Source organism: Gamsiella multidivaricata, assembly GCF_025024155.1.
Source record: "Gamsiella multidivaricata strain RSA 2152 chromosome Unknown BC939scaffold_77, whole genome shotgun sequence".
NCBI classification, from domain to species: domain Eukaryota; kingdom Fungi; phylum Mortierellomycota; class Mortierellomycetes; order Mortierellales; family Mortierellaceae; genus Gamsiella; species Gamsiella multidivaricata.
In genome coordinates, this window is record NW_026251785.1 from 12,055 (window position 1) to 32,570 (window position 20,516).

The following is a 20,516-nucleotide window of genomic DNA, read 5'->3' on the forward strand; positions in this document are numbered from 1 at the left end:
TTTTTTTGTACATGCATTTATATTTTGCGACTGTCAAGAGAGCTTTAACGAGAAAATGAAGAACAGCAAGAAGGAGGGCGGCTTTGGGTGTTTGTAGCGGCGATGAAGGCTGAGATCCTCCACACAACACTCCCACAAACTCAAATGCGACACACACACGACCAGTAAATACGGAAAAAAGGTGCCGAAAGAAGGGGGTCAAGTGAGGGAAGCAGCGCGAGTCGCGGTTGGTATTTTATACTTTGTAAAACGTCCCTTCGAAATCGAGGGGATGTCCAAGACCAGATCGCGGCGGCCTGGTTTCGCGTTCAGATCGCTAGGGATGGGAGATGGCGCCTCCTCTGCTGTCGATGGATTTTAACAAGTTGATGAGCATGTGCATCAGTTACTATCGCCCATACTGGCAGTATAAATGGCGGTGATTGCCGTGTCGGATGTGGTTTGGGTTCGACACTGTATGTCTAATGTACAGTAGACCATGGGCGTATTTCAGGCGAAATCTGTAGTGGCCCATGGCCCATTCCTCCAAGACGCCCCTCCCTCTCTGTCGCTCTCCTGGGTTCCCTTTTTGCTGCCTCCTCACCCTCCTTTCCCTCTCAGCGTTCCTCCCCCTGGGGTTGGATGCCTTGGTTTGACTGTTTTGGGGGACTGCATTGCGCTGCGTGGATACGTGGATGGGTGGATGTGATTCGGAAGCCAGTCCAGTCCTATCCTCCCATACCCTTCTGCTGCTCACCGTTCCTTTGTTTCTCTCCTCCCTCTTCTGCTCCACTCCCTCTCCCATTCTCTCCCATTCTCTCCCATTCTCTTTCCTTATCCTCTTCCTTCTCTTCCTCCTCCTCACCAGACCAGGCACGCCAGCAACAAGGGCTCAAACAACACCTCCTCGCAGATCGCCCTTTACCCAACAGTGCCGGCTCCACAAACATCACAAACATCGGAACCATCACCAACACCGTTCATTTCGACAGCCCCGCTATCGGCATCCATTGCAACCACGCCTGCCTGGATATACCCCCCCCCCCCCCCCCCCCCCCCTCCAGTCGGCACTGCCACCTCCACCTCCACCACCAACCCTTGGACTGCCGGGATCCCAACGTCCACCTCCATTTTCAAAAACAGTCCGTCTCCGTCTTCCGATCCATCGTCTCCTTCATCCATATCGATCTTGCCGCTCTCCTCCTCCTCCTCCTCCTCCTCCTCCTGCTCTCCTTGTCTAGCAGTGCTCCCATCGCCCTCCTCCTTAACTCTGCCTTGAGCCTGTCAGTGTGCACTGCCGGCGCTGCAGCCCACACCAGCGTCGTCACCGACTCACTCAATCGTGCCTCGATATTACTTGGTGCAGTAGCCAGTGAGCAATTTCTAAACCAGTCGGGTTCATCGCCCCCATCATTGCCAGTGCCGTTAAGGCTACCCGTTCCTGAGTCCTTACAGTCCTACACAGCTGGCCCCCAACACGCCTCGACCCACGCTTGACCCAACCATGACCCATCCGAGCTCTACTGCAACTCCGGCTTCTCCGACCTCCACCTCAATCCCAAATCCAACTCTAGGCTCCTCGTCACCCTCACCTGCGCCAACAGATCGCAAATGCCCTCAGTCTTCACCGTCCCGCACCAGCCATTCACCCTCGCCTACACTCCTCTCCTCCCCCCTACTCTCGTTCTCAGTCTCCTTTTCCTCTTCATTCTCATCCTCCCTCCCTTTGTTCGAGCCGTTCCCACCTTCGTCCACACCTTCGTCCACACCTTCGTCCACACCTTCATCCGCATCCTCGTCGTCAGTTCCATCGTCGCCATCTTCCTCCCCCTCTGGCCCCGCTCCCTCGCTACCACCTTCTTCCTCATCAGTATTTGCCGGTGCAGAGAAAAAGGCTGGTATTTGTATGACAGGAAGGTCAACGGGACACTCCCGCGCCGGCAATACCACAGCACTAACAAATCCAAGCACAGGTCGACATTCTTCTCAGTTTATACCCATCTCAACCTTTGCGCTCATCGATATACCCGCTATTGTGGACTCTAGCTTGTTCCCAATTGCTTCCCGTCATTCTTCCTTGTCTTCGTTTTCTTCGCCGTTCTCAAGCACCGCAGCATTGTCACCAGGGAACACAGCAACTTGTGCAACATCACCTTCAGCAGCAGGAACTGCCGCTAAGGCTGCCTTCACCACCATTCCCCCGCTTTCAGTGCCAAAAGCCCAGACACTCCATTTCCCAGAACTCGAAGGAAACATGGCTCGACGACAGTCTTGCAGTGACCTTCCACCCACATCCATCATCATCCCACCTTACTCCCGCTCGTCCTCCCCGCCCTTTGTCACCAAGGCCAGCTCTCACTCCAAGTCGACCAGCACAGATATGCGGTCGTCTGTGAAGAGCCGCCTTTTGCGTAATTGGATGGGACAGAGCGGACAGCAGCAATACAAGGTCCTAGAGCGCTCCCTTTCCAGGTAACAATCCACAACGACATATCAGCAGACAGTACATGCAAGGACAGCTGAACCCATTGCTTCTTTCTGCCCTTCCCCACGAGAATCCAGTTCCTGCTGTGTTTTGATTTTTTGCTTTTTTTGCCGTCGATTTTAAAATACGAGTTAGTCTGCAAATGGAAAAGAATCTCAGCTTGATCAATGTCAGGCACAGGCAGCATTGGTTGGCGATGCATGACCGACAGCCTGCCCTCATACACTGCCAAAGCAATCTTTTTATTTTTTATTTTTACACACCATGCCCCCTCCCATACACATCGTCCTCATCCACTCCCGCTCCCACTCCTTCTGAGAGGGAGAAAAGAAGTTCCGAGGTCGCACTGGCAAATCATTGATGTTCTCTCTCAAATAACACCTGTAGGTTCCATCAGAAGGACCGATACAGGATCGATGTTCTCAAGACAAATCTCTTGCCCTGGCTCCATAAGGACCAACCAAATTTGGGTATGTTGAGACCAATTGTCTTCCTTGCGAAGATGCGGGAGCGAGCGCTATGTTTAAAATAAATAAAAAAAAAGAAAAAAAAGGAGGGCTGGGATGGATGATCTCGTCACTAACAGGCCAGTCATTGCAAAAGCGCGGCCAGCAGGGCAAAGCCGATGGCGAAGATGCAGCCATGGCTTGTCCTAGAGGGGAGGGGGGTTCGGACAAAGGAGAAATGGTGATCGACCCTTTCCTCTCATCAGTTCATCCATCGCGCGATATCTGGTTCTATATATTTAATTTCCAAACTTGCGAGAATGTACATTTTGTGCTCTAATGCTCTCTACGTTCAATTTCATATAGATTCATTGTCTGAGGCATCGCTCAAGACAGGGCGACAGCTTATTATGCAGTGGTAGGGATGATCTTTGTCTCTAAAAAAAAATCCTGACAAACGGGCACAAAAAAAAGGGATATCGCTGCAGCATCTGGACTTGGAGGTGTGAAGAGCGTGACAATAGCAAAGAGGGAGCATTTACCATTCACCAGGAGGCGCACGAAACAGATGGAAGATGAGATGATGGCCTTATTTTGCATGATGGATGGCTGATCTTCTATTGTGGCGATGCTGTTAGGTGGTCGGCGCTGCTTCTTGCTCTGCCGGATGCGCTATACACGGACAGATGCCACTACTTTGACTGCATCATCGCTCTTATGACCAGGTACTGTCCTAGCTGCAAAGTACAGGCTGTGCTAAAGATTGCTTTTTGTCCACTCTAACACATTCTAAACGTCCACCAATGAATAGAAAAGAATTCGAGGAGTTTGGTAGGACATTTGCGCACAGATCAGGTCGACAATTTTGTGTACAAGGGCGAAGCACTTTTATCAGAAGTTGGTGGACTTATGTCTTCTTTCAATGTCATGTGTAGATCGCGTGGAGGACATGATGTCAAAGCCAACAACGCCGTCAACAATGAGGACCTTTATTGAGGGATCAGGAACTGGCTCCGTCACCGAGCACACCTCCTCAACGACGTCTGTATCATCTAGCACGACTCTCGGATCCGGATATCCATTCACTGATTCCAGTGCATTTTGGTCATTGTTTCAACAATACCGCAAATTACTTACCCAGTCTCTGCACTATGCAATTGAACGACTGAACCAGAAGGGTGTCTACTCCAACGTAATCACTTTTTGCGCAAAAATTCTGGCGATATGTTTCTTCAAGCTGCCCGGCGTTGCATTTGGACTGTTGCATGCACTCCCAGCAAGTCGATCTTATATCGGTCGTATGGTAAAGGCTATGGATCTCCAAGGGTATGTACTAGCTTTTGTGAGTTGATTGCAACATTCAGTGCATCGAAGCGTTCGATAGTGTCCTTACACTCTTATCTTCGTTACGATGTACCTAGAGAAAACTGTGGGATGCCTCAAATTATGACCTTCTTTCCTGAGCATCTCTCGCCAATCTGTTTCACTGGGACGGGGTCCTGGTGGAGAGAATTTGAGAAGCAAAAACGCAAGATGAACTCTGGTGAGGCATCATTACCGATGGAGATGTTTGGAAACTGGGTGCGCCGGTGGCAAAGCGATGATAGTGAACTGTTTTTCGCGTTTTATCGACACTATCATCATTGTCTCTCTCAATATCTGGAGGTGCCATTGCAAAGGATTCAGGCCGGTGGATGGGCAACCACGGCTGTCACACCGAAAGTGTATGCAGGGGCGCCAGGATACCTTTATCTCTCGGCCTTTTTCTTGACAAAGATCGAAGGGCTCGTCCATCGCGAGATTCATCCTGTCACAACCATCGTCCAATTCGAGCCAAATGCAGCCAACGGAAGTGGCACAGGGGCAGCAGAGCGGGACCGTGCCATGGCATCTGTTGCAACGGGAGAGTTTCCGGGAACAGCTGCTCCGCCCGATGTCAAGCTACCGAACGGAGTGGATGCGGGTAAAGATAATGCCAACGGCGGGCCGACGAACGGTAAACCCAAAGTCCTTGATATGGCGTCGAGGAGATTTGTGGAAACTATTGTAGCCATTATGGAGGACCACGGCACAATCTATGGGGCGATGTTGGATATCTGGATCAAGGCAGTCGTCACCAGGACGAGCGTTTACGAGGTCGAGAGCGTGTTCTGTCTCTTGGACTTTTTGGATATGTTGATCGCTGAACTGGAGTCGAGGTTCGTTAAGAAACGCGTTTATTGGAGTATGAGTGGCGCGAAATTGGCCTTTCTGTGGAGCTAAAAAAGCAATTTCACCTCCGGTCTCTACAATTTGTGCTTCTCTTTGAAAAATATAGAGAGTGCATCCGTCTTTACGACAGCGAACTGTCGACAGTGCCACTTAACCGCGGACCCGCCGTTATGTTTGTGCCGATTCATGTCCAGTTTATTCTCTCAACCTTGCACCTTCTTTTAACGGGTTCGGACCACACGATAACACTGATGCGGACCATCTCGTTTATCTACCAAAACTTCTCACTCCTCACGAGCACAGTCCAGACACTGGAGCAGTTGACGCTGGGTATACTGTTATCACCAGATATTTTCGAGAGGTGCTTCCTTCATTGGGCGCGCAACGTTCGACTCTACTATATGCGGTGTTTAGTCTGGAGGGTAGCGAGGATTGGCGGCGGTGTCGGAATATTGCCTGGATGGAGACCATGGACACCTGAAGAGCCTTCTGTTACGCAGGACCAACATGAAGCAACAGGCGGAATGGCCTCGAACGGAGCACCCAGTTCAGGCAGCTCAACGAGAAAGACGACGAAAGAGGCGTTGGAAGCCTTGAAAGGGTTGCCCATCGAACATTCCCTCAGTTTGATTGTCAGGTAAGCACAATAGGGACCACCTGAGTCTACCCCAACTTCTCAATTTACTTATCCTGCTTCGAAACCATTGTACTAAGAAAGCAACTGATACACTTGATACACTTATGTAGAAATATACTTGAGGTTATGGAGAGCAGAATCGACATGGTGAAGCGACAGTACGCAGGAGAGCTCACGGAGGGGATGTCGACAAAGATCAGCGACAAGGACTCAGAGGTTTCGCCACCTGATTCCATACCATCTTCTCCAGGACTTGAGCGGACACCCTCTGGTTCCACGGTCGGGGAGTCGCTCACACCACCATCCTCTCGGCAACGCTTTCTCTCAAATGGGACGGCCCAGGATGAGGAAAGCCAGGAAAAAACGCGCGCCTTTTATCAACTGCAGGCCCACCAGATCTACCTGTCGCACCAGAAGCTGGCCCAGTCCGATGGAAGTGGCAAGACGAAAGACCGGACCAAGAAGTTGAACAGTCGATCAAGTCTTATCGGCAGGAAATTTAGGCGAATCAGTAAGACGGAAGCATCATCTCCTCGACCAGGAAACGACATGCAGCGGAGAGGCTCGTTGAATGGAGATTCCATGCCCTGCAATACATCGACTGGAACTCTTGTCGGAGGCGGCAGTCTAGTCAGCAAACGCGCTAGTACAGGGTCAGCCTCGCTCACTGCCGGTAGTTTGTTTCGATGGATGTTCCTGGGTGGTCAGAATGGTAGCAGCAACAGCAATACCAAGATGCTTTGTGGTAGTGGAGGGTCGAGTGTGAACTTATATGCTGGTCAAGAGATGGGTAAGGATGAGGATCGACAGCCTAATTCGCATCATTCCCTAGCAAGTTTCTCGTCCAGCTCTTCGTCGACATCGCTGACTATGCTCACGAGTGGCAATGACCAGTCATCAGATATCTACCGGCACAATGGCGCTGGCCGCTCTTACTGTAACCAGCAGCTTTCATCCAGTCTGCGCTATGGACTCTCTCGAAAATATCCTGAACACTTGACCACATATGCTGGTCGGTCGATACTGGAGCACACGACGGTGCTGAATGAGTATGTGGACTGGTTGGCACAATGTCATGCCTACGGAATCAAATCTCGGATGGTCAACAACCCTAATGGTGGAGGTGCTGGTGCTGGTGCTGCCGCTGCCGCTGCCGGACAGGGTCAACCAGGAGGAGTGCCCGGAATCGGACTGGGGCCAGGTGGTTCTGGTAATGCGGATGAACAGACGTTTAGCGGCTTCAGTGTCTTCAGCCTGAGCATGGGCGGGGTTGTGGACGCGAATGTGGTGGCCGAGCATCAAGACGAATGGATCTATCCGGGTATGGCGCAGATGATGATGCTTCGGTTCCCGGGCTTGGTGGTTGAATGGCCCAAGTTCTGGAACAACTCTCGGGAGGCATGGGGTCCACCCCCAGGTCCTATTACAACGCTACCGGCACTGGCAGTGGTCAACAATCCGGCATTTTCGCTTGGGAAGGGCAATGCTGGTGGAGTCAGTAGCGGAGTGAGCGCCGGAGCTGGAGGGCCCTTTGGCGGGGCTAGTTTGAACGGAGCTTCCATGAACGGACCGAGTTCGTTAAGGCATCAACAGCAGGCGCAGATGCATCATCAACAGCAGATGCAGCTGTGGAGTCGTAACGCTGCCGTCGTAGCTGCTACTACTACCGCTGCTGCTACTGGCACCGCGTTTGGTGCAGTTGATGTCGGCCAGGCAGTACAGAGCCAGCCAGGCATGTCAACCGCTGGTGTCGCTACTTCGGGCCCAGCTTCTGGAGCCTCGAGCAGCTACTGAGAGAGTGTCGTATCATCCCCCTGGCTTCTTTTATTGGTGCTAGGTCTTGACACGCCAAGGCATGCTACGTTGAGGTTAGGAACAAGGTCGCACAGCGAAGAAAATAAAAGCCTAGTAATGGATGCTAAAACGATATACATACACTTTAAATGCGCCCGGTGGACAGGAACAGGTACGACCTGAAACGAGCCATAGCATGCATCTCACTTTCTTCTCCTACCATTCCATCTCGCCATGCGGAAATCATTCCTTCGGTCAACACTCGCAAATGCCACGGGTACATCACCGAAACCATTCCAGACGACCCTGACCTCAACCAGGTCCTGGCCCTTCACAGCTGATCGCCCAGCCTCAACCACACGGCCTGTTCGGATCGCCGTCCTGGACTCGTCCTTCAATCCACCCACCAAGGCACATTACCACCTTCTGAAGGCAGCAGCCAGAGCTGGATGTGATGCGGTGCTGCTGCTGTTAGCGACCAACAACGTGGACAAGGGTCAGACTAATGCCGGCGCAGTTGAGCGACTAGAGATGATGGAGGCCATGGCCATGGACTCGATTCACAATGAGAAGGAGGATCCCGCTCTGCGACGTATGGCCGTTGGATTAACCGTAAGTAAGCAATGTAACACAATAGTTTTCTTTTTGTACCATTATGCTGATACAATTTGCCTGGATCCTCATATTGGTTCTTCGTCTATGTTTTTTTTTTTTTTTTTATAGATCCATGCCAGGTTCATGGACAAGGCGCAACCGATTCTTGATTATTATCCGCCCAACACCGTACAATTGTCCTGGATCATGGGCCATGACACGATGACCCGACTGTTTGATCCCAAGTACTACAAGGATGTTCACACTGACATGGCTCCGTTCTTTGAGCGGTGTGATGTGATCTGTTCTTCTCGACCGGGGTATGGCAGTCGAGAGGAGATGATGCGGTTTGTGGAACAGAGTGGATACGTGGATAAGGTCACTCTGGTCGATATTGTCGCCGAAGAAGAGGAGGAAGAAGTGGAGGGGGATGCGAAGAGGAACAAGAAGGATGGGGGAATCGAAATCAAGGAAATGTCGTCGACGGTGGTTAGGAACGCGGTGAAGACTCAGGACCGGAAGCTAGTAGAGAGGTGTGTGCTGCCATCCGTTAGACGACTGATTGAAAGTAATGGGCTTTACAGCGACTTGAAGTCATTGGGATGATTGTGTGGTTATCTATCATCCTGGATATTTCGTTCAAGAGGAATTAGTATCCAGACTTGCACTGGGTTCAATAAATAATAATAAAAAAAGTAGTTCAGGGCATCTATGCTAGAATAGCGCTCAATGGCACTAACTCTGACTAAAAGGTCAATGGGATAGGGTCAGCGACAGGGACAGGGACAGGGATAGAAAGAGCGGACTAAGAAAATTGAAGAGAAGCTCTGCTCTTTGCACATGGCTTAAGAGTGTACCCTTTGGCTTCGCAGTTGTAAGCAAGCTGCACCACCCACACTCCGTTGGCGAACGTGTGTATACAATTTGCTATTTTTTTTTTGTGCTCAATATAGTTTTGACAAATGTACTCGTCTGGGTGGTTGTCCGTTCGCTCTTTCGTTCGTTCATTTGTTCGTGAGCTGTTTGATTGATTGTTTGTTTGTTTGTTTGTTTTACTGCTCGCTTTTCGTTTTTTTCTTTTTTTTTTTTCATGTCCGTTGGACAGAGGTTCGGTTTTTGTCCTACATGTCCTCTGGAGAATAAAAATAAATTCATCTTTCCCATGTTCTCCAGGAATGTAGGGATGTGGCCTAGTTAGTCTACACGCATGGATAAGACCCGTTTTTCGGCTTACGGTTAGGTGGCCGTCCTGGACTATATGTAGAGCAGGTCTACCCCTTCACTCGCTCTCCTTTTACTTTCTCTGCAAAGCTAGCCCCTCCTGCGTTGTACTGCCTGGGACAGGTAGGTAGGCACAAGCACAGGACTACCGGTATGGGGATGGCTGTGGACAGGATATTGAAGTGAGTATGGATAAATTCGATAGTGTTTTGCGCATGAGTCCCCTTTCCTCCTGGCCCCAAGTCGTGTTTGTCTCCCTTGACTCGAGGGGCAGTTTCTTACTTCAAAGCAATCAGAGAGGCAAGAATGGGTTATGAAAGAGAATGAGAAGAGTGTGCTCTCGCTATCATCAGCAGCATCTCCCTGAATGGTCAGGTCTTGAGATAATATATAGCTGGTACCTGGCCTGGTCCCTCTCTTCCCCTTTCGCTATCTCTCCTTCTCTCTCTCTTTCTTTCTCTTCCCTTCTCTTTCTCTTCTTCCTTTATCTCCCTCCCCCTTCTCCTCCTCCTCCTCCTCCTTCTTCTTCCGTTCTCTCATTCATACCCCTCATCAGTGTGTGTGTTTCCCTCCATCCCCGCTTCATCTCCTCTTTCTCCATCACCTATTTGCATCCTTCATATTAATACCACGAACTTATTTTAATAATAGTAACCATATCTTTGTACCCTCCTTCCCATCTCATCTCTCCTCATCCGAATCTGATTCCTCACACTCCCAGGCACACCTCTTCCTTTCCATTCTTCATTCCGTCTTAATAGCCCTCCTTTTGTCCTGCTGGCCAGGACAATCCCCATACATATATATCCAACATTCCTCACAACACCTACTCCTCCCAGGAACCGATGACCGTTCCAAGCCGCCCACACGACCAGGAGACCATTCTCGTCACTGGCGGCGCGGGCTTCATCGGTTCACACACCGTCGTCGAGCTCCTCTCCTTGGGCAAGCACCTCGTCATCGTCGACAACCTCTGTAACTCCTCAGAGGAGGCCCTGCATCGCGCCAAAATTCTCGCCAACAACAATGGGTCGCTGGTCTTCCACAAGGCTGACATTCTCGACGCCATCGCCCTAGAACGTGTCTTTGAGCAGCACAAATTTTCAGCTTGCATTCACTTCGCCGGGCTCAAGGCTGTAGGCGAGTCTGCGCAGATTCCACTTGGATACTATCAGACCAATGTCACCGGCACCCTCAACGTAATTCAACTGCTTCAAAAGTACAACTGCCGCAACTTCATCTTCTCATCCTCCGCAACTGTCTATGGTTTGCCCACATCCGAAGCTCCTATCAAGGAGGATGCCTCCATAGGAGCCCTGAATCCATACGGGCGCACTAAGCAGTACATCGAGGAGATACTTCAAGATATTGCTGTGAGTGAGCCCAACCTATGGAATATTATCCTGCTCCGGTACTTCAACCCGGTCGGCGCGCATCAGTCCGGCATCATTGGCGAGGACCCCAACGGCATTCCCAACAACCTGATGCCATTTGTGGCTCAGGTGGCCATTGGCCGACGACCAGTCATCAGCGTCTTTGGAGACGACTACGACACCAAGGACGGCACCGGTGTTCGGGACTATATTCACATTGTCGACTTGGCAAAAGGACATGTCGCGGCATTGAACAAAATCCAGTCGACGGTGGCTGCCAACAGTGCCCTCGGCTGCGTGCCCTACAACCTCGGATCTGGCGTCGGTTATTCTGTGATGGATATGATTCACACCATGTCCAAGTCCGTCGGCCGTGCGCTGCCCTATAAGGCCGTAGCAAGGAGAGTTGGAGATGTCGGCAGTGTGATTGCCGACCCTTCACTGTCTGAGAGAGAGCTCGGGTGGAAGGCAGAAAAGACACTTCAGGACATGTGCGATGACCTCTGGCGGTGGCAGACCCAAAACCCTGATGGATACATTACGACATCAGGAACATCAACGCCCACAACCCCAACACCAGCCTCGCACTCATCCATCGTCACGTTGCCAACAACGCTCTTACCCATCGTCACAAGTGTCCCCAAGGCCACCCTGAAGCCAATCGCGCTCGACACTGAGGCCGACTCGCCTGCAGCCTTTGCCATGGCTCTTTCACCATCCAGTTCACCAGCACCTGGACCTAATGCCGACATAGCCTTCTGAACGCAAGGTCATGTTGTAATGGAAGAGACGCTATGATGCAGTCGACGTTTTTGCTGTTGTCTTACTCTCAGTAAACAGCAGCACAGTCCGCTTATAGAAAAAAAAAAAAAACATCTTTGGCAGCACCCACACCGCATAGTATCTACCTATTTATTTAATAACTAGTCCATTGATTTCTTCTTTTCTCCCCTCCTCCGCGCATACAAAAAGACTGATACCGGAGTGGTTGCTCCTCGGCCACGCTATTTTGACACTTCAGCCCTTAGTCATTAATACTCGTCCCTCCATGCCAGTACTCTATTACAACTAATAATAAGTAATTTTCGACAATAACAACAAACTATCGTTGTCAGTATCATCATTGTCTCTTTGATATATACATGTATAGGACATTGGATGAACATGATGGGCACTTGCAAACGTGCGAAATAGGAACGTCGTGGAGAAGGATGTCTCCCCCCTGAAATATACATATACATATATTATGTGGCGACTGCTACCCTTTCCTCCTTATTTTTGGCATTGTGCCCTTTTGGTTCCGACACCACGAAAGTAGATGGTTGTGTCCAGCCTAATCAGTGTATGGCTACAGCCCCGTGGTTTTCGTTCGTTTTGTAGATTCTGTCGGTATCCCTTAAAATCCGGCCCCCGTTCTCGTGATTTATTTCTTCTGGTTATTTTTATAGACAGCCTGCAGTCAAGGAAAAGCTTAACCCCCCACGTGCGCCAACCTAAAGTAAGATGAAAGCCCGTCCGTCGTCGACAGGCGGTGACTCTGGAATGCGAAATGAGATGCATGTAGTCTCTTTCTGACATGAAGAAAAGATATGTTATATAGCAGCATGATTTGAGGACTATGTGAATGTAGGATGGGCAAAATGCTGAAAAGACCGTGCGCTCGGGTGAGGCTGTGGACAAAGTGCCATTTTTAATTATTTTTTTTCCTTATCGCGCACGGACAGTTCAAAAAGGACGCGTCCATCGGATTCACGGCGTTTCCGTTGACCCCCTGAAAAAAAAAAAAAAAAAAAAAAAAGATCGCGATTGAGATAAATCAGTAAACAGAGAGGACATAATACGGCCATCATGAACGTGCTCAGATTCGTCCGGGTGTTTTATCGTCTTCTCACGAACTCCACAAAAGGAATGAAGAGATGTGGATGCATCGATACGTGATGTAAAAAAAAATACATTCAATATATTAAAAACACAGGCCTCCTCTTGTGTTCCTTCAATGAAGATAGATAAAGCAACCAATGTTCAATCTTGTCTCCGACGTTATTTATCAGGAGTATATCATATCGTATCGCATCGCATCGCACTGTATCTCGTCGCACACAAAAACAAAAGATAACAAAACTTTCATCCTGCGAAATTAAAGAAACAACAACAACAACAACAACAACAACAACAACAACAACAACAACAACAACAACAATAACAACAACAACCTTGGAACTCATTTTCTGGACATATTGCATACTGATCGATATCGCCGATGAAATGCAACTTCACGCATATCCTTCTGCCGGACCTTCCGAATGAACAGCCGCTGAATGAACCTCTTTACAATTGTTTTTTTTTTTATTATTTTGATTATTATCTTTTTAGTATCTTCAGAAGAGAACTTATCGTGGAGAACGTGGTGGGTCATTCAACTGCAGAGAAGAAATCGCAGAGGTTCTTGCCGACGAGACCTTGGAATCCGTTGGCGAAGCTGCAGGCTCCAGAAGAGGCGGTGACGGGAACGACCGAAGCAGAGAGGAATTCGACCTATCCTCGGCTGTTACCACAGACAGCTTCGGTGGTGGCTGCAGGGTCTGATCCATCTCGTTGTCTTTGGTCTGGACCGCGTGCAGATCTGAGAACGGGCTCAGATCTACTAGGATCTCATTCGAATCAAACGTCTGGAACGGATCGTTTGTCGATGTCAGCGAGGGCGCCGAACTCGTCCTCCAGCTCGTCGTCGTTGTCATGGTTTTGGCATTAGCGCCCATCACGGGAGTTTCATCGATAGTGCTCGCTGTTAGGCTTGGGTTCTGGCGGTAGTAGTGCCGATAGTACGCGAGCTGGTGCTGATGGCTACGAAGGGCCTTGATGTTTAGGTGGTCTAGAAACTCAGTGTTGATCGATGACCGGTATCCGTGTCCGCGATGCCAGCCCTCGTCATCGGTCGAAGATATTCCAGACTGGAAGCTGGCAAGACTCATAGACATGGACCGACGGATGTAGCTCTGTACCGAATTGACCGTGCTTCGGTAATGCCGCTTGACCATACCCTCCTTGAACGACAATGGCCCAGCCGCAGATCCAGCTCCAGCTCCAACCCTTGGTCCATCGATATAGCTCTCTGTAAATGATGAATCATCCATACTCAGGATATCTGCTTTCCGGGACTGAGATGACATGGAAGGAGTTCTTCGATGGCCACCAAAGACCGAGTCCCCCTCAGAGTAGCTAACGGATGGAGGGAACCCTTCGAGGCGACGTTCTGTGCGAGCAGCCATGGATGCGGCCCAGTACTGCCGTACCACCGAGGAGGACTCGAAGCTTGAGCGCATCGAGGACATGGTGGACTCATCGTCCGTATACATGTACTGGTGCGACCCTGAGGGGGATAGATACCGATCGATATAAGCATTTGGTGGATATGACAGCGTCGAGTCCCGATCATGGCCCCGCATACTTGGCTCCGTCGCTTCTCCTTGCTTATCCGCTTCACTTGACTGTTTCTCCGAGGAACCCGCCTCAGGATCCGCCAGGGTGTGGCGCTTCTTGTGCTTGGCCACCGCAGCCGCGACCTCACTGTCATAAGTCTCTGAAGCGTTGTCATTATAATCATCATCATCGTCGTCGTCCCTCATCAGATAGAAATCTCGTTCAGATTGACCCTTGTTTGAGCCCTTCAAACGACGGCCTTTCATCATTAATTTCTCCTTCATACCCAACCCACCATACTGGCCACCTCCTTTACTACCACCCAGGAGACCAGGTTCCCTTGACCGCGTGTGCCGCCGCCGTCTGACGATGAAGAGTGTGACCAAGAGGACAAGTGCCAACATCCCACTCACACCCCCCAAGGCCACGCCGATCGTCCTGCCCGGTCCGTCCTTGACAGGCCCATTACCAGGAGTATTGCCTTGTGTAGAGCCTGACCCATCGGATGTGGATGATGGATCATCGAGTGGTGGAAGAGGTGGCAGTGGAGGAAAGGGTATGTTGGAAGGGTTGGGTATGCTGGTTAAACTCGTCCCTGAGGTGGATGAGGTCTGTGTTGCGGTGCTGGTGCCACTGGACGGAATTGTGGCCGTTGTGGCAATTGTTGTGGGTGTTCCTGTTGTCACGCCTGAAGAGACCGGCGGTGCGACTGTGGTTATGTCGGGGGGTGGGGCAGCTGTCGTAGTTGGGACAACGACGTTGCTGGTCGTGGTCGGTATAATGATAGCGAGAGGATTCATTGTGAAGTAGCACGCAGTATCGACTCGGCTGTTTGCGGCCTTGTTGGTGGCGACGATCCGGATGGCAACATCCCTGGCGAGAGCACCGCAATTTGGGACCGAGAACTGGTATTGGCCATGTGTTGCAGCCAATCCGCGGTCCTGGAACAAAGTTGCGGCGGTACGCCAGATTCCGCCCTTGGAACCGTCGATGTCCATGCAGTAGAGGGTTGCGGAGAGGCTATTGTATGCCTCAAGGTCACTTCCGGTTGCTTGCCAGGTCAGGACAGTGCTTTGACCGGGCTGGACCTCGGTATTGTAGCTAGGAGAGGTGCATTGGACAGCATGGGCGACGTTGGTTGAGGAGAGAAGGAGGAGGAGAGAAAGAGAGAGGAAGCGTGTGAGGTGAAGGTAATAGGCGGGAGAGGAAGAGGAGGGGATGCGCGGCGGTGTTGATGGCGACAGTGAGGTGGATGGAATAGAGGGGGAAAAGGAGGATGGCGATGGCGCGAGCGTGGGGCGGGTATCTGGCGCCATCTGAGACCATCCGCGTTAAGGGCAGGAGGAAGTACGGAGCTGACTTTCGAAATAAACGGGGTAGAAGGGGGGGTTATTCGGTGGATTGAATGGTGGCGTTTAAAGGAGGGAGGGAAGGCGTGAGTGTGGGTGTAAAGTGGGGGAGGGACGGAAGGAGGCGTGGAGGGGAGTGAGGTGGGGAGTGCTGATGAGACAGACAGGCGGGATAGGGGACAGGAATGAAAATCCTCCGAGTGAAGAGGGGAAAGAGAAAGGAGAAGAAAAGAGGAAGGAAGAGGGAGGAGATAACAGTTAAAGTGGCACAGGCTGCACAAAGGGCTGAAATGGCAATGCGTGCCAGTGCGAATGTGTGCGTGAGAGTGAGTGTGGGGGTAGAGAGTGCAGTACGATCGAAGGTATACAAGGGAACATTGCTGTTGCTATTGCTATTGCTATTGTTTACTCATTTATTAAATTACCAATAGTCTATACTCTATTATTCTCATAGACACATGCACACATGTTATTCCAGAAGGAAACAAGTGACCAGGAAATACACTCTCCTCAGGCGAGAGAGTCCATGGTTATGGAAACTGCTGTAGGCAAAAGAATTTCCCCGCGCGAGAACGAAGAGTCCAGTCAAGTGGAGTGGAGGCCGATGCGGCGGTTACAATCCGCAAAGCCCAAGCGGTGGAGACTGAAAATGGAACGAGTTCATTATCGCTCTATGGTGCGGAGCGAAACCTCTTCCTGCTTCTTCATGTGCACCGTCCACCCACAGTATCCCCAAAACACCATTACCTTTGTTCCTTCATCCATCGCTCTATCTCTTTACCTACTCCTCCTTCCATATTCTTTCTATCCTCGCACATTTTTATCTTTACACTCACTCACAGTGCATTACATCTACATGAACTTTGCCCGCCACCCCTAAAGTTCAATTGATTGGACCAAACATTGATCGCTTATCGCTGATGTTCGTGAGCATTTGTGCTACACCACAGATGACCAAAAAACATGCTGCATCTCGAACAGTAAAGGCTCTCTCCTCATTCTCCCCTCTCCTCGGAAACAGGTTCTTCAATTGCATTCCGGGCCCATTGGGCGTAGGGCAAGCATTCCCAAAAACAAAACATCAAAAAGAAGAGCAATCTGGTTCAAATCTAGGCCATCTCTAACCGAATAATACTGCAAGACCATCAATCGACCTTTCTCACCAAACATGCAGAAATGAACATTGCTGCGGGTGGACAATGCATCCTCAGCTAATTTGCTCTGTAAAAAAAGGCCCAGCACTTCCAAAGGAAGCTAGACCGATCAAGACAGCTGTTCAGAAGGAACGCGCCTTGGGCAACAGATGTTGTATTGTTCTGGCGTGCATCGCCTCAAACACTTTTTTATTGCTCAGAGCCCTCTGCAATTTTTCTCTCTCATTCCCATCTCTCTAGTCCCCATCTCTCTAGACCTGACACTTTTCCATTACCCCTAACCCAGCTATCTGAGTTATCAACAACGCTGGGCAAACAGAATTTCTCAGCTGAAAACTATACAGATTCTACACGTAGTCTACTATAAATCAGAGACGCGTCTTTTAGCCAATTGCACTCAACGACAACTACTATGCAAATGCAACTGCTAGTCCGCAAACTGCGAGACATTGTTCGTTTTATTATTCAGGCACCGTTAGTACTCGAGGGTGCTGGGAACCATGTACGCCATGTTTCAGTGTCCATCAGGACCATCATCCCCGTATCTCTCTGTCTGTGAAACCATGCACAGCAAATAAATAAATAATAATAATTATGCCCACGGATCACGGATCCCCTCCCTGTATCCCTTCTATCATAGCTTAGTGTAATTATTCATTCCTGTGTCGCCCTTGCCAGACGCGCCGTTTTTTTTTCGTTTTTTTTTGTTTCCGATATTACAACAAGACCATGTCTATGAAGGTCTGTCTGCTGTATACCATTCCACATTAGGGCTGTCCGATTGTTGCAGGGAGGATGATATGCAGAGGTGAAGGGAGGTTTGTGAGCTACCCACCTCATGTCTCCATCTCCCCTGTCCCGGGTGACCCACGTAAAACCTAGGCCATAGTCATGAATGATGGGTGGATGAAATGCATCAAACAAAGTGACTCCGATCCAAGGAGGCGTTCCCAAAGACCATAGACAGCTACAAAAAAACTTTATATCGCTTTTTTGATGACGATGCGCCGTAAGGAACAATGGAGGCCCGAACGAGCTCTTTTGTGTTGTCATGAGTACTGTTGTTTTTCTTTCCAGAAAAGGTTGGATTTCGATTGTTCGCCTCACTTCATTTCTGCATGAGAGCTCGATAGAAAACAATAGGAAGGTTGGGGATCTTGCTGTTCTATTCGGCTCATCAATCTTTGTCTTCTATTCATGCAGGCTCTGGCCCTTTGGCCCGGTAAATGACTTGAGAGGCAGCGTTGCGGGTTCTAGTCTAGCCCTTGTCATCATCTCTGCAGCAGGGCACGGCACTCTGCTACGTTACTAAAAAGCTCTCGTCGGTCTTTTCACTTAGTCAGATCTTATATTGCCCCCCCGTCGCACCGTGCTTTCGCATGCTCGTTTAGCTATTCATGAACGCATGCACCCCGAATGAAATGAACTTGTCGACACTAACGTACTGTGAGCGAACACAGTATTGTTCGTCCTGTTAAGACCAGACGCGACTCCAACGCAGGCGCACGCGTGTACGCGTCAAAGGGTCTGCCACACTTCTCACGCCCTGTACCTGCATTAGTATACGTAACAGATACCGCATGTGTCCTTAGACAACTTCCTTCCCTAGGCGCTGTCGAGACTTCTTTTTCAAGCAAGTGCACGTATCACCATGGAGCACGCCATGCTAAATACTGGATATGGATATGGATATATTATTGAGGAGTTTTTTTACTGTACAGGTGTCTGCAATGAATCTACAGAGCAATGGAGGCGTTGTCCGTCGAGTGTTGTTCCATCAACATCGATTTCGTTTTTTTTTTCTTCTTTTTTTTTCACTCGCTTTGCTTTTTTTCTACTACTGGCTCTTAGCCTTGGCCTCGTAGTCAAGCCAGCTTCCAGAGTAGTTGCGGACGCCCTTGTATCCAAGCTGCTTGGCGAGGTCAAAGGCCATCCCTGAGCGTCTTCCTGACCTGCAGTAGAAGATCACTTCGTCGTCCTTGCCGAACTTCTTGAAGCCTAATATTGAAATCACAAAGATGAGGGAAGTTAATTTATGCTGCTCTGTATGGATTGAATGTGATGGTGCTGGGAGTCTGTGGCTAAAAGATATTATTGGTGGCGTTAAATGTTGCCTGTCTCCGATGATGACCACCTCCACTTGCTTCCGTACCCGTTGTCTCCGCTCTGTTTACCCTCTGACTCACACGAGTGCCAGACCTCAAATGAAGGAAAAAGGTCGTGCTAGGTCTTTTACTTCTATTCCCCCGCCATAAACAGTCCTGAGCCCTGACTCCACACTGGCGGCACTTCTTTTTTTGAAATAGCAGACAGGGCGCTGAATGAACTCAAAGCTGACGCCATCCGGTTTCCCACGGGCACGAAAAGAACCAAGGTTGCGCCCTTTCACTGGTAGACAAGTCCTTGTAGCAATCCAGCCTTTCTTTTCCAGCTTTCATGCCGCACTGCCAATGATCGATCCTACAGACGCTCAATCGAGTTTCCGGAACCGATATTCCAATCCAGCTCTGAATGTTGACTGTTCACGATTGCCTTCCATTCAATGTTGCTGCGCTATATTTCTTCTTCCCGAACATCCAAAAGATCATCATCGCAAGGAGAACAAAAATGGAAGAAGCATCTTGGGAGATTGGACTGGATCCGGGGCTTACCAAAACGCTGCTCAAACTCCTTCTCGGGTAAGGAAAGCGCCTCCTGAATGCTGGCCAAAGGGACGTGGTGTGACGTAGGGATGACGCCCTGGGCGACCTCGCCTGCGTCGCGGACATCGATCAATACGACGTTCTGTTGAAATGAACGCGAAAACAAGCACGAGTGAGTAACAGAATACTTGTGAAAGAGGGCATAACGACGCGTGCGTGCCAAACACATCACACCACGCTGCGGATTCAATTGACTAAGCGCTGGGTTACTCTACCTTGTCCTTCTTCTGGATAAGGCTGTCGATCTCCTCATAGGTGACCACCTCGGGCTTCTGGCTAGCCCTGGTCGAGAGCTGCTGTGCCTGGCGAAGTGCAGCCATTGAGCGAGGGGCAAACTGGCGCGAGGTCTGGTAAAGAGCGGGGATAGCGAGAGAGGTGAAGGAAGGCATGGTATATGTATTTCTGTGGTGTTTTCGTAGGCAAGAAGGCAGAAACGTCGGTCGCGAACCAGATGGGGATGAGAAGTAGAGGGAGTGTGTCGATGCTGATTGTGAAAAGAGAGAGAGAGGGAGAGATTTGCCCATTGGGTTGGTGCTAATATTCCTAGGGTGATAGCTCGCCCCTTGTTTTTTTCAAAGGAATCTAAGTGGCCGCGCGACTCGAATCTGATGGGTATGAAATTGCGCCATTGAGGCAGTCACCCGCGTGTTCATTTTATTACAGTCAAACCTGGCTAAACCTAAACTGGCATAACGAAAAAACTAGAAAACTTTTCTTCGGTCCCAACGAAAAACATATGGGAGTTTTCAGGAATCCGGCTAAAGGCAAAAACAAAGGATTCTTTGGTCCTTGGTCCTTGGTTAAGTTAAATCCAAAAATAATTACATGGGATTTGTGCGTACAGTTTATTTGCCTTTGGCAAACATCTTGAAGAGTGTCGTTTGCTGTAGACCAGACACGCGCCTGCTGTCGGCGAAGTCTCTCATTCTGCAGATGGCAGCAATTTTTTTGATTGATCTGTATCCTGCTGCTCGAAATAAAGCCGAAGTGTATCCAGCAACTGGCATGCAAGAATGGACTTCACTATAGGCTCTTCTGCTGTGTCATCGTCACCGTCTGCCTCCTCGCCCTCCTCGTCCTCCTCGCCCTCCTCGTCCTCCTCGCCTGTGCCATATTGGACAGATACTTTACTAGGATCACGTTACGTAGAA

At 49.9% G+C, this 20,516-nt stretch overlaps 5 protein-coding genes across 5 annotated transcripts; 3 read left to right on the forward strand and 2 right to left on the reverse strand.

Annotated features, from left to right (window-relative positions):
* Positions 1-1,740: 1,740 nt before the first annotated feature.
* Positions 1,741-7,687, forward strand: BC939DRAFT_463435 (uncharacterized protein). The gene is made up of 9 exons (XM_051557231.1): positions 1,741-2,451; positions 2,852-2,934; positions 3,277-3,328; positions 3,549-3,635; positions 3,722-3,741; positions 3,846-4,236; positions 4,332-5,108; positions 5,228-5,758; positions 5,869-7,687. The coding sequence occupies exons 1-9, from the start codon at positions 1,886-1,888 to the stop codon at positions 7,550-7,552; spliced, it is 4,191 nt and encodes a 1,396-aa protein (XP_051408279.1). The 5' UTR covers positions 1,741-1,885; the 3' UTR covers positions 7,553-7,687.
* A 99-nt stretch (positions 7,688-7,786) lies between these two features.
* Positions 7,787-8,752, forward strand: BC939DRAFT_506662 (uncharacterized protein; the record flags this gene model as incomplete). The annotated part of the gene is made up of 2 exons (XM_051560809.1): positions 7,787-8,164; positions 8,276-8,752. The coding sequence occupies 2 exons, from the start codon at positions 7,787-7,789 to the stop codon at positions 8,750-8,752; spliced, it is 855 nt and encodes a 284-aa protein (XP_051408280.1).
* A 1,046-nt stretch (positions 8,753-9,798) lies between these two features.
* On the forward strand, positions 9,799-11,840 carry BC939DRAFT_463448 (uncharacterized protein). The gene has a single exon (XM_051557232.1). The coding sequence runs from the start codon at positions 10,213-10,215 to the stop codon at positions 11,500-11,502; it is 1,290 nt and encodes a 429-aa protein (XP_051408281.1). The 5' UTR covers positions 9,799-10,212; the 3' UTR covers positions 11,503-11,840.
* Positions 11,841-13,064: 1,224 nt separating this feature from the next.
* Positions 13,065-15,743, reverse strand: BC939DRAFT_463449 (uncharacterized protein). Its single transcript, XM_051557233.1, has one exon. The coding sequence runs from the start codon at positions 15,474-15,476 to the stop codon at positions 13,131-13,133; it is 2,346 nt and encodes a 781-aa protein (XP_051408282.1). The 5' UTR covers positions 15,477-15,743; the 3' UTR covers positions 13,065-13,130.
* A 2,601-nt stretch (positions 15,744-18,344) lies between these two features.
* Positions 18,345-19,926, reverse strand: BC939DRAFT_463451 (Rhodanese-like domain-containing protein). The gene is made up of 3 exons (XM_051557234.1): positions 19,581-19,926; positions 19,315-19,447; positions 18,345-18,661 (listed from the first exon to the last, which is right to left on the reverse strand). The coding sequence occupies exons 1-3, from the start codon at positions 19,887-19,889 to the stop codon at positions 18,501-18,503; spliced, it is 603 nt and encodes a 200-aa protein (XP_051408283.1). The 5' UTR covers positions 19,890-19,926; the 3' UTR covers positions 18,345-18,500.
* Positions 19,927-20,516: the final 590 nt, after the last annotated feature.

Excerpts from the sequence above, each read along its gene's own strand:
- BC939DRAFT_463435 (XM_051557231.1), top strand. The coding sequence starts at position 1,886 with ATGACAGGAAGGTCAACGGGACACTCCCGCGCCGGCAATACCACAGCA. Across the intron at positions 4,237-4,331 it reads AAGGCTATGGATCTCCAAGG|AGAAAACTGTGGGATGCCTC; the intron begins GTATGTACTAGC and ends CGATGTACCTAG. Across the intron at positions 5,759-5,868 it reads TCCCTCAGTTTGATTGTCAG|AAATATACTTGAGGTTATGG; the intron begins GTAAGCACAATA and ends ACACTTATGTAG.
- BC939DRAFT_463448 (XM_051557232.1), top strand. The coding sequence starts at position 10,213 with ATGACCGTTCCAAGCCGCCCACACGACCAGGAGACCATTCTCGTCACT.
- BC939DRAFT_463449 (XM_051557233.1), bottom strand. The coding sequence starts at position 15,476 with ATGGCGCCAGATACCCGCCCCACGCTCGCGCCATCGCCATCCTCCTTT.
- BC939DRAFT_463451 (XM_051557234.1), bottom strand. The coding sequence starts at position 19,889 with ATGGGCAAATCTCTCCCTCTCTCTCTCTTTTCACAATCAGCATCGACA. Across the intron at positions 19,448-19,580 it reads TTATCCAGAAGAAGGACAAG|AACGTCGTATTGATCGATGT; the intron begins GTAGAGTAACCC and ends TCATTTCAACAG. Across the intron at positions 18,662-19,314 it reads GGAGTTTGAGCAGCGTTTTG|GCTTCAAGAAGTTCGGCAAG; the intron begins GTAAGCCCCGGA and ends TTTCAATATTAG.